General features: G+C 46.3%; 1 protein-coding gene across 1 annotated transcript; it reads right to left on the bottom strand.

The window, feature by feature from the left end:
* Nucleotides 1-290: 290 nt before the first annotated feature.
* sbk1 (SH3 domain binding kinase 1) lies at nucleotides 291-11,182 on the bottom strand. Its single transcript, XM_053414413.1, has 4 exons — nucleotides 11,145-11,182; nucleotides 3,827-4,071; nucleotides 3,095-3,297; nucleotides 291-2,629 (listed from the first exon to the last, which is right to left on the bottom strand). Exons 1-4 carry the CDS (start codon nucleotides 11,180-11,182, stop codon nucleotides 1,802-1,804), a joined length of 1,314 nt encoding a protein of 437 aa, XP_053270388.1. The 3' UTR covers nucleotides 291-1,801.
* Between the last annotated feature and the right edge of the window lie 726 nt (nucleotides 11,183-11,908).

Genomic DNA, 11,908 nt, shown 5'->3' with positions numbered 1-11,908 from the left:
TTAGGAAATTCGAGCAAGAAAACGAATGGTAATGGGCATGCATTGAACCATTCACACTGAGCATACTCTGCTTTTTGGATGCTTTGATAATTGGCAGTATCTCGTCGGGAACTGAAGCCGGAGCGGTGCGCCGGTCAGGATCAGTCAACCGTTAGCAGAACCGTCATGGCCGACACAGAGGTCATCCCTCCAGACCTAAAACATCTGGGCTCTGCTATTCTACTGGCTCGTTTGGAGGGGTTCCCAGAGAGAGGCAGGAAGACTCAGAGCAGGGGGGGGGGGGGGGGGGGGGGTGTAACAACGTATTCTGTGCAGTCGGGGAATTGTGTTTTTAATGTTGCATCCAGATAATCAAATATTGGAACACCTTTTGTGTTGCTGGGAAATTAATTTGTAGTGTCTACTTGCTTTGACTGCGCGAATGAAGACAAAAAATTGGCTGAACTCACCGGCAACAAAGACGCACAATAATTGTGTACAGAAAATGGATGTTGCCCATGCTAAGGTAATGACAGGAAAATTAAATGAGTGTTGTCTTTATTTGTCTCGGCCAAGAAAGCAGTCAGAGAACAACAGCTGCTACCATGTTATAAACTGTGATAGGCTTTCGATCATATATCTATATATTTGACTTCTTGTGATAAACTGTACATTCTGTCATATTTTGCTGCTACATACAGTGCGCTGCCCCGACAGTAAATGTAAAACCCCTACAATCCTTTTCTCCGTTGTAGAAAATTAGAACAGCTACATTGTTGAACTACCTGATGATACGGTGCACTCCTAGAAATATTCAATTATTTACAATAAAGAGTTGTGTTTTTCTCTAAGAGTTTATGTCCTATACAAAAATCTTGTGCTTAGCGTTTGCAACACACACACACTTGTCCAAACACACACAGCAGGTAGAAAAGAAACAATAATCTTCGATCCATCACCCTTTTCACTCAGATAATGTACAATCCCTGTATTCTACTGTGTTACATTGGAAGTGAATCTCATTTGGAGCAGTTCACAAGGGGCAGATGTGTCTTCCAGCCAGTCAATGGATTTTCATTAATAAAAAAAAAGAAAAAGGAAGTGACCCACAGAAGAGTCCTGAGGTGATGATGTCTGTATCTCAGTCTAGACACTTACATGAAAAGACGTCTCATACAAACTGCTACATTTAACTATCTTTTTGTCTTTTTCCTTTAGCACTCTTTCTCTCAAAGAAAAAAAGAAGTCTTTAACAGAATATATGCATTGGCAGGAAGTCTGAGGAATTGCAGACGCATGTGGTAGCGAGGATTGCCCTCAGATCACCGGCCTCCGACTGAACAGCATCATCAGATGACACTTTGGCCTCCCTGGAGCTAATATTCGGAGATAAGTCAACTCTAAAGTAAAGAGACGAGGAGTGATGAGTGAGAAATGACAAATATCTAACTCTAGAATCAGTAGCACCACCACTGTGAATGGGTAGAAAACACAAATGTGTGGACGGCACAATGAGCTGCAGAGAGGAGCATCATCAGCGGACTGTTGCACGCTGCCTGCCTGTATGGCCTTTCAGCATGAGAAGCAGTCTTTGGTCGCTAATGAAAACCGAAGCGGCGCATGCCGGTGAAAAGCTGTCAGAGTGTGTACCGCTGATTGATGATGTCCATATGCGCAGCAGTGGATGTGATCCTGAGCTAATCTTCCATGGTTAGAGTACATCTCCTTTTTCACCGGAGTCTCTGGAGGAGTCATTAACACCTCTTCACAGTTTGTCATTACGTGACGAGCCATCTCGTCCCCAGCGCTAACATGAGTGTGGTCACACGCAGATTTCGATGGCAGTCGCCATCACCATCTGGCTTTTGTTCTTGTCTCGGCCTGGTGACTGGTGCTGTCCGGGCTCCTCTCTGGGAGACAGCGGGTCGGACAGAACGCTGCGTTTGAGCGGAGCTGGGCGCAGGCAGGATGTTCCGGGTGGGGTGGAGGGCTCAGGGTGTCGGTGGGAGGAACGCGATGAAGAGGAGGTAGAGGAGGAAGTGCAACTGCCAGTGCACGCTCCCGTGCTTGACCTCTCGCTTCTCTTGGCCCGGCAAGAAGCTCTGCGCCTGAGCTCGCTTACCAGCTCATACTTGACAAAGCAGAAGACGTCCTTGACTCCGCAGCGTTTTTCTGGCTCGGAGGCGAGCAGCCTCTGAAACATGCGCAAGGCATCATCAGTGAAGCGGCGCCACTGAGACGGGTATGTTCCCACGGGACACCCTGCTTTCTGCCAGCGCCGAAACTCCTCATAAAAGGCGTCGGACGGCAGCGCTGCTTCCCAGGGGAAATTGCCCGTCAGCATACAAAACACCAGCACGCCGAACGCCCACACATCCAGACTGGTGGTCACGAGGAATCCCTCAGAACGACTTGCACGGCACACTTCCGGTGCGGTGTAGGGGATGGTGCCGCTCACCCGTTTCACACGGCAGCCCACCCGCCGTGTCATGCCAAAGTCTGCCAGCTTGATGCGGCGGCACTCTCGGTCAAACAAAAGCACATTCTCAGGCTTGACGTCCCGATGCACCAGGTTTTTGCTGTGCATAAAGTCCAGAGCCAAGCCCAGTTGTTGCATGCAGCGTTTGACCATTTCCTCTGGCAGACCCACCTGAGAGAAAGACAGAGGGCAAAGTAATGAGGGACGGAAGGAGGGTACATTTGGACAATAAGTACAGTACACTGAGCAGGAGTTGAGTGTTTGTGGTGAGGTTACAGTACTATTAGAAAGAATAGATAAAGGTTATTTTGAGCTGAAGAATGAACGTTCACAGTGAAAAATGACACGGTACTCTGAAAAAGAATAACTGAAACAAAAGAGTCAGTTTTGATTTCAGCTGCAACCATTTTAATGAGTCTGTAGAAGAGCCTTGAAGTCGAGCACTCCCTCCGTATCAGCTGGTAAAGCACTAAAGCAAAATGAGAGCTCTGCGCGGAGAGAAAACCAGGACGAAGACAAGGCTCCAATCCCAGGAGAGCTTGTTAAAAACCCCTGTGTCTGAACGCGGCGACTGATTGGAGCAGCTCTGGCTGAGCGAGGGCTGTGATTGGTGGAAGGAGGGATTGACAGTGTTACCTGTGGGGGGATGATATCGAAGAGGTCCCCAGCGGGGGCATATTCTTGTCCAAACACGTAGCTGTCCTCTGTCTCGAACAGCACGTCCAGGACTTTGATGATGAAAGGGCTGCAGCTAAGTGAGCCTGTTAGACTGTACTCCCGCAGGAAACTCTTCAGCTTCGTCTTGTTCTTGGTAACAAACTTTAGCGCCATTTTGGTGCCTGCAAAAATCCGATACAAACATGCAGAGCACACAATTAGGCCCAGGTCAATTAAACTCATTATATCATATTAAGTACTGCCAATATCTTACCATCTAAAAACACTCCAAGCGTTACCTTAAATTGCACTTTGCGGACACATTTCCGACCTTGTTTTTAAACAGGTGCTATCTTCATTCATATAAACCTTTTCAGTGAATGAATCTCACCTCCATTATACATGTATAACCAGCCACTTGTGATTACAGCTGCAGAAACGCAAAGGCTATTTAGTGTGCAGATAGCAGCAGCCTTAATGCCCTCTCAGCCTCCCTCTGCACAATGCTTAGTTATACTGCTTTCAGACTGAGACGGCATTATAACCTTGATTTCTTTTTTTTTAACAAAATCTTTTCGGAAATTCATCATTGACCCATGCTGATCTGCAATGAGTTGATACAGATCATCTTATTTTTTGTTAAATTAATTTAGACTATTTACACTTGATGAATAAATGATACGAGAGGAGTTGGAGATTTGTATTCCTCACCCTGGGTTTGGTGCGCCACCAGGTCCACCTTGCCGTACGTGCCCTTCCCCAGCTCCCGGATGTGCTCGTACTGTTTGGCCACGTCGGATGCCGACAGAGACGTGATGGCCAGGGCCTGCATGTCCTCCACTGGCACCCCTCCGCAGTAGTCCATCTTGGCCGTGGGGGAGCCCCCACCACCACTGCCTGCCCGTCCCGGCCCCGTGGGAGAAAGCGACAGGCTCGCCTTGACGCTGTGGGGCAGACTAAAGGAGGAGAGCGACGCTTAGAGTCAGGGTTTATTCTGCTGTGATGATAGCGGATGATGTAAATTTGATGCATGAATTTGTTTATAACAGAAGGCTCCTCAGCATCTTTATGTCTGTTGGCGTATATCCATATATTCTCGGCGGGGATGGTTAAATCAAGAAGGCTTTAACAGACCTTCATTTCCATACAATCAATGCGGGGAAGGCAACAACAAGGGGGAGTGCTTTCCGTAAATGCATTGAACTTCCTGCTGTCCCTCTGGATCACTCTGGCCAGCTTTTAGATATGGTCACAGACAGCACTTACTGGCAGACGGCTATGGGAAAATCAATGGGCCCAGGTAGAAGGACTAACAAATGGAAAGAAATACAAGGAGCTGACAGCTGCAGGTGCACACATGCTGGTAAGGCATCTGGGAGCACACTGAGGAGATCCTACTGTGGGCTATAGACATTGTTCGTGATGAAAAAAACAAATCAGTGTGGCTGTGAGAGAAGGGGTTGCATGGGAAACACACACTTGCTTTTGCTTTTCATCGTATTGCTGAACAAAACTGAAACGTTACTGCTGATTTTCAGAAGTAGTGAAATAGGTCAAATTGATATTAGGAGGAAAAATGTGGCCGTTAAAATCACAAGTTTGTATGGGGTAAGCCACACTGTTTAAGATCTTGAGTTGAGTGACTCTACAGTGTTCAAAACTAACTGTTGAACAAAATGGACCTTTTGATGAAATGAAGCTTATCACACTAATGATCACACCCATTGTCTCTGTCTCTTCTCAACCCCCCCCCTTCTGTATTTAATCATCCAATCCTGCACAGCACGCACACCCACACACACTAATAAGCAACAAATCAGTGGAGCAATTTCGCTGATGATCTCCGTCATCCATCACTCAAAGCGGCGACTGCATTGTTCTCCTGTCCCTGAGGCCAGTTCTCTCAGCAGCTGCAGGTTTCAACCTGGTTACAGATCCCTCAAACAAACAGCCCGACGCATGTGAGTGTCTTCCACAGTTAGGTACATTTGAGAAGAAGGTAGAATCAACACACAGCTGCTAATGTGCAGTTGATGTTCAGACATTGTGAAGGTGCCGCGGATCCTCAGCTTCCTCGTGTGGGAAGAATGTGATAAATATAGCTGTTAGACAGCAAAAACTAAAATAGGATGCAGCCATTTAGAGGCTTGTGTTCTTGGCTCAGCACTCTTGGCAAAAAAAGAACACCACACTGGAAATAGAACAAGCCCTGTGCATCATATGGATCTCTGCTGATAAGACTTACTTTTAGATTTTATCATAAGCAAATAGGTGCTTATATAAGAGTGTGTGAATATTGTAGCCTGCTCGTGCTGAGCGTGCCTACTGTTTAGCCTTCAGCGAGTCGACACAAAAGTTGATGACTGTCCAGAGACAAGTCTGCGGTCAAGGTCTGGTGACTAAACATTGAGACGGGACAGACAGACCGACTGGAAGCACATTCTCTCTGACCGTCCAACCTCGCGTGGCCTCACTGCCTCGGTCAATGAGAGGGAAAGGGAGCGCTGGTTTACTGGCACTGCTTTCAGTCAGCTCCAGCATGGATCCTAATCACATTACTCAGCTCCCACAAAGACAAAAGCATCCCCCCACCCCACTGCACAGGATGCTTTGCACTCATTTCCTTCGCAGAACTGGATTAAGAGTCCCGAAAATGTGATGAGTGGTTGGGAGGCGGCGCAGCTGGTTCAGAAACTGCAGTGATGGCGCCTCAAAGGTGTAGAGAGGAATGTTTGCGTGTGAGTTTTTGGGGAGGGCAGGTGTATCGGACGCACAGTGCCACACAATCCAAGGTGTAGTAAGTCAGATGGATCAGCCGCGAGCCTCAAAAAACGACTCTGCATTCGTGCTCGACCGCACACCCCACTGATCTCCCACGCTGCCCTCTGCTCCTCCGTCCTCTCAGGCGGCGAGAGACAACCCTACCACGAACACACTCCACCTCCAGATGAGGATTTGGCTCGAGACACGTTTTAATGTCTGTGGGTTTTTTGAGCCAGTCCAACGCATTGTTAATCATCAGTAAGCCTTTTAAAAACAGATCCCTGAGCTGCCCACTAAGTCCTACATCGTCTTTTTTTTTTTAAACCACTCCTGTTATTGTAAGACCTAGTAATTTGAATTTTTGTGATTTTCATTCTTTAGTTACGATTCAAAACAATCCACTGACATTTGCTTTCACACAAGCCATTTGAAAATCTCAAGAGATAAACTGAAAATGCGTCAAACAGGGCCATCTAAAAACAAGCCTGTTTTCCTAATCCCGAAAGAGTGGAGATGGAGGGTTTTCCGCTCTGAAGCTAAAATCTGTTTGCCGGGCACTAATTTCCCCTCAGCTGGATTGTCTATCTTGTTCCATTTAGCAATTACTCAAATAGAGATGTGTGCATTCACAGTATAACCCTCTAAAAACCAGGTCGTTCCAAGAAAAAGGCAGAAAAATCCAGTTTTACACCCTGTTCACCATTTTGGACTTCCTGGGAGCCTGTTGTGGCTGACTCCTCGTGTCTCCAAGAGATTAACCTGCAGATGCATTTGACCTTTTCTACTGTGAACACTTCGCTGGAGATAAGAAAAGAGACCAGCCCTGTGATGCCACTGGCCACAAGTGCTCTCATTACAGACTGTGTCTTTTCGAGCCTCAGGGTGTGTTCATGATAAGTTCCTTCTTAGCCTCTGAACTCAGAGGCGGGTCTGAGGAAGTCTTACTGAGGATTTCAGCTGGCTCTTTTTCACATGTTTGACATTTTGTTAGAGATAAGTTTTATTTTGGGCCATACTGGCTAATTGGTTCTCGGGATGGCCATGTCAGTTGGTCCACAACTTTTGTGCAGACAGAAATATCTGAATCACTATTCCTTGTAGTGCCATGATATCTTGCAGGTTTTCATGGTCCTCAGAGGATGAATCCTAAACTAAATATGTCTCACTTCCTGTGGAACATCTCAACATCTCCCGGATGGATTGGCCCCAAATGTTGTACAGACATTTTTGGTACCTTAATGATCCAGGTGAATTTATGACTTTTCCTCTGGTGCTGCTGTGGAGCAGACATTTGTGGTTTTGAGTGAAATTTCTCTGTAACAGCAGGATGACTACGCACTTTGACTTAAGACATTCATGTTCTCAACAGTTCAGGATGAAGCACCAACCTCATGTCACAATGTAAATTCCCCCAATAATTTAGTTTATGGCTTAATACTTAACTACAGCCATGTAATTTCTGTCACTATTTAGCACTAGATTTCAGAGTTTGTTACCATGGTGGAGTCAGCATTTCGTTCATTCGCATATATTTAAATCTATTCATGGTACGCTTCATTCAACAGGGCTACTTGTTCACTAAGAGCTAGCTAGGTTTGCACATCATGAAAACCGGTCTCCAAGTGGACAAATCTTGACCGTTACAGTATCATCAGGGACAATGGTTGTGTATTGAGTGAGCTATTGTAAACTTTGTATGTACAGTTGCAATGAACTGTTGCTTCACATGACCACACAAATACTTTATACCCTTACAAAACTTTCCTGTGGTACTGGAACCTTTTCCTTTGGAATTGATGTGGTATGACCTTACCGTACCAGAGGAACATGGGGTACTTGTACCACAAGAAATCTTCATATGGGTGGAGGTGAATTTCAATATATTATACAGAGTCACATCTCTGACATTAGAAGGTGCAAATCTGGGTACTTGAGTTGACGCTTCATCTGTAACAACTTTATCGCAATGAGCACAAAGCATATGATGAAGCGAGAAGGGGATGAGAGTCAGCAGCTTGACATACATTTGTTGTCCTCTTTAGTTCATCCTGCTTAACGTCTCTCCCCTTTCGCTCTTGTCTGTCCCTGAAAATGTAAATGGCGGAAATAAATAGATTGCTGAGGCGGCAACACGTCGCTACCTCTCTACATCACTAATGGAATAGTTCCTTTGATCTCGGAAAGAATCATTATGGGCGCAGATTGATCCCCCGTGCCCAATTTACTGTCAAATTGCCCAACTCAAGATAAATCAGCTGCATGCATAGCCTATACATAAATATATATATTTTCTGAGTGCATCTTCTTGCTGCCTCAGTGTGGCTGGGTCCTAAACAGCCTATCAGTCGATCAAAAACCAAATGGGCTTCTGTTTAACAGCCATTTGCAGTCAGGACACTCTGTTCCCTATAGAATATAGAACAGAATCGGAATCACTTTTTCCAGCGGCACAGAACATCAGAGCCGGTGAGTTGGTGGGTTCAGTGCAACGCTTCAACACAGGCTGAAGAAAGCTCCTGCTGTGCTGTGATAGGTGAACCAGCCGCCCTGGCCACGGACTCTCACTTCGACAAATCACAAGCTCACACCTGTGCTCGGCTGCTCACAGTGGGGGGATCCCTGCTGGGAAGGAGTGATGGGTGACCCATTTCTCACTCTTCTCGCCTCTGCTGTCCTTCTTATCAGCGCCCTCTCTCTATAGCACTTGCCCAATGGAGGTGCCAAAGGCAGACAGCTAACTGGTAGAAACACTGCCAACCACTGGCCACCAGCTTGAATGACCTAGCACCCGGGAAGGGGTATCCCGAGGTGAAATTGATCCAAACGAGGAGTGAGAGAGGAGGTGAAACTACAAGGACATTTGGCTTAGCGTCAATGACAAATTACTATCAAAGAGAAGAATTGGCACAATGATGAATCCAACATGAACAAAGCGTTGCAATGAAAAGTCAATCAATGTTGTTGTAGGATCTGGTTGTAAAGGACAATCAGAATCACTGTCATCAATGTAATCATGTCCTACAGAAAATCATTCGGCACTGAGGGAACATACTGTACCTAGCCCCCACTCTGTCACAACCCAATAGCCTCAAGTTTACAATAGGGATGGTTTGTGTGATTCGTGTGTGTGAGAGAGAGAGAGAGAGAGATAGAGAGAGAGAGAGAGAGAGAGAGAGAGAGAGAGAGAGAGAGAGAGAGAGAGAGAGAGAGAGAGAGCAGGATTGGGGAAATCCAACGAGGCTTAACTGAAGCATCACTGCCATTGTACCACATGCTATAGGCTGCATCTCTTTGATGTCAAATACATGGGGAACCGTTGACTCTAATATCAGCTCAGTGAAACGGGGGTCTGAATGGAAGCGTGGCTAAATGATATAAGAGCACTAAGGGGGACATTGCTTCCTCTTCCTCTGCTTCTCCTTCTTCTTTTATTGTTGTTGTTTTTATTCCTGGACCATTTCACCCTCCACTTCAAGGCGAGCTTACAGTATATGGTGATTTGTGATCCTGCACATATGCAATAGCCTCTAACCACGATCAGAGCACTAATGTTGATTGCCGAGGCACATTCCACTCCCCCCCCCCCCCACACACACTCTCTCTTTCAAATTCAACTGTGCTCTAATTGCATAAGAGGGGATTAGCCATGACTTCAAGACAGAAAGTAAAAATAGGGGATCATTAAAAAATACATAACATATAGTGTGCACCAACATTCATCAACTAAATAAAATAGTCATGAGTAAAAGTCAGAGGTCAAATGGAAAATACAAGATACAGTCGACACAAACACTGGTGCAAACTGCATGACTACGGACACATTCACACACATTCACGCACCCACGTCTGCCGTGTGTACAATGACAGACTTGTCATTAGGCTGCTGTTCTCTCACTGAGATGATTGACAGGCTGGAATGCTATCTGTATATATTTGTCTTTGTGGTGACACAGAAAGACAAATATGGATTCAAACAAGACAGTTGAAGAAAATCCCTCTTGTGCTCTTTTTGTCTTATTACTGAAGATGCTTGCCTCCTTTCTGTTTTCCTGTGGCTGCTCTGTTTTCATCTTGTTTTGCCAGCGCTCGCTGCTTAACTGGGTCGTGGTGAGGTCAATTTCTTTTTGGTTTTAGCATCTAGTGAGGGGGTCAAAGACGGGTTTTAGTTGCTGTTTGTGTGCCAGCTGTCAGAGGTTTACGTTTATGCTGCAGATGTATTATCCGTTGGCTGAAGCAGCAGATATCGTCCCAGTTGTGTGGGCCATGTTTGCGGCATTTGTGTGGACTCCCACGATATTCTTTTGATAAATTCCGGCTGAGGAAAATTAGGCATTATTATTCATAACTGAGGGTTCTATTTCACATACCAGCTCACAATTCAACAAATAATATCCCTTTGTCATTGAGGTAAGATTTTTTTGCAGATCACCAGTAATTATGTCATGATTTGTAAGATATTGGATCTGTATTATAATTTACATTGTTTCTGATGGCATAGGAGCAATGGCAGCATTCTGTCTGTGTTGCTTTCTGCTTTTTTAATTTAATATTCAAATAAAGCGCACCATCATAAAAACCATGATGTCCAGCCAAAGATCCCAGTCAATACTTAATCCTCTCTCTACCAATACAATGTTTGTGACAGAGGCAAATCCATGTGCATTGTCTGCTGCTGCTGCTGCTGTTGGTCTTCATTGAGAGTCCATTACCAGCCGCCATGGCTTTGCTTTTACAGGGTATTGCTTGATGGAGTCAGCTGCTCATTTAAATGCATTAGACGGCATTAACGATGACATATCATCTGTCTGTCCTGGACAAAGTATAAAACGGGGGCCATTAAAAGTGAAGTGGACCGGATGCCCTCCCGTCCATCCATCCATCAATCCACACATCCATCCATCCACCCATCCAGCTCACACTTGGCACAGCAAAGGGAGGCAAGCAGGTGCGGGTATATCACGAGTGATGTGGGTGAAAATGCTAATTAAATCGCAGCTCAGTCATTAACACAACTTAGAGTTAATCGTAGCCAGATGGTAAATGAAATAGTGGAGGTGTATATTAACTAATGCCGCTGGTGTTTTATGACTGTACGTTATCGAAATGGGTCAAAGTTCAAACAATTCTAAATTTGGCTACTCTGGATGTAGGAGCCCCAGAACCAGGTATTTCTAAATGCCTTGTATTTCTGCCTTTCTGTTTACAGTGAATAGTAGGGTTATCCCGGTTTTAGCCCCCGGGTTCAATCCGGGTGTTGCTCGCTCACCTGCTGGCGACCTGTCTCTCTCCTCCATGGTCCTGCATCCGCCCGGCGAGCAGAGCCGCTGCGCTCCGCTCCGCACTGATCCTCCACGGGGCTCTGAGAGGATCTGCTGGATGAATCTCCCGGTTCGAAGGAAGTTATCTGAGGAAACTGTGCATGTCCTCCACAAAAAAAGAAAAAAAAACAAAACAAGAAAAACAAAAACAAGAAAAATCAAACACCTCACACTTTCACGGCTGACCAAGCCCGCACGGGTGAAGGTCCGGTGCGTCGCTGCGCTTTGGCTGTAGCCCGCCCCGGGTGAGTCCTGTCCGGCTTAGTTCGTGGAGAAGCTCCACAAAAGATGACTTGTGTCTTCGGAGGCGGACTGAATCAAAAAAAGCATCATCATCATCATCTGCTGCTGAGTCGAGGACACAGGCTGGGATCCCTCCTCTGAGCGCCCACCATCTCAACCTGCCAAGCAGCAGCAGCAGCAGCGGGAGGCGGTTGCGTGTTTATCTTTTGCTCCTCCAGCGGTCCGCATGACCCAGTTCAGCGCCACACACACTCTCTCACACACACTCACACACACACAGACGAGCCCATTCATTCACACCCACTTAGGGGGGGCTCTCTGCAGTGCGCACGGGAAAATCCACATGTCCCCTCTCCATCCAAACCCAGCTGTGCGCCCTGGAGCCACCGTCGGCCGGTCGGTCAGTGGTGTCTGTGGGTGCAGCGGGTCTCTGGGTTCTGCAGGTGGCGGGGTCTCAGATGTTGCTCCT

Source organism: Pleuronectes platessa, chromosome 21, assembly GCF_947347685.1.
Source record: "Pleuronectes platessa chromosome 21, fPlePla1.1, whole genome shotgun sequence".
NCBI classification, from domain to species: Eukaryota; Metazoa; Chordata; class Actinopteri; order Pleuronectiformes; family Pleuronectidae; genus Pleuronectes; species Pleuronectes platessa.
The sequence above is the reverse complement of the archived record's forward strand: the minus strand, read 5'-3'. Positions and strand labels throughout refer to the sequence as shown.

Bases quoted from the DNA above. Each gene is read 5' to 3' on its own strand.
- sbk1 (XM_053414413.1), bottom strand. From the start codon at position 11,182: ATGCAGGACCATGGAGGAGAGAGACAGGTCGCCAGCAG. The intron at 3,298-3,826 runs GTGAGGAATACA...GGATTTTTGCAG, and splicing joins GGTGGCGCACCAAACCCAGG to GCACCAAAATGGCGCTAAAG. The intron at 2,630-3,094 runs GTAACACTGTCA...TCTTTCTCTCAG, and splicing joins TCGATATCATCCCCCCACAG to GTGGGTCTGCCAGAGGAAAT.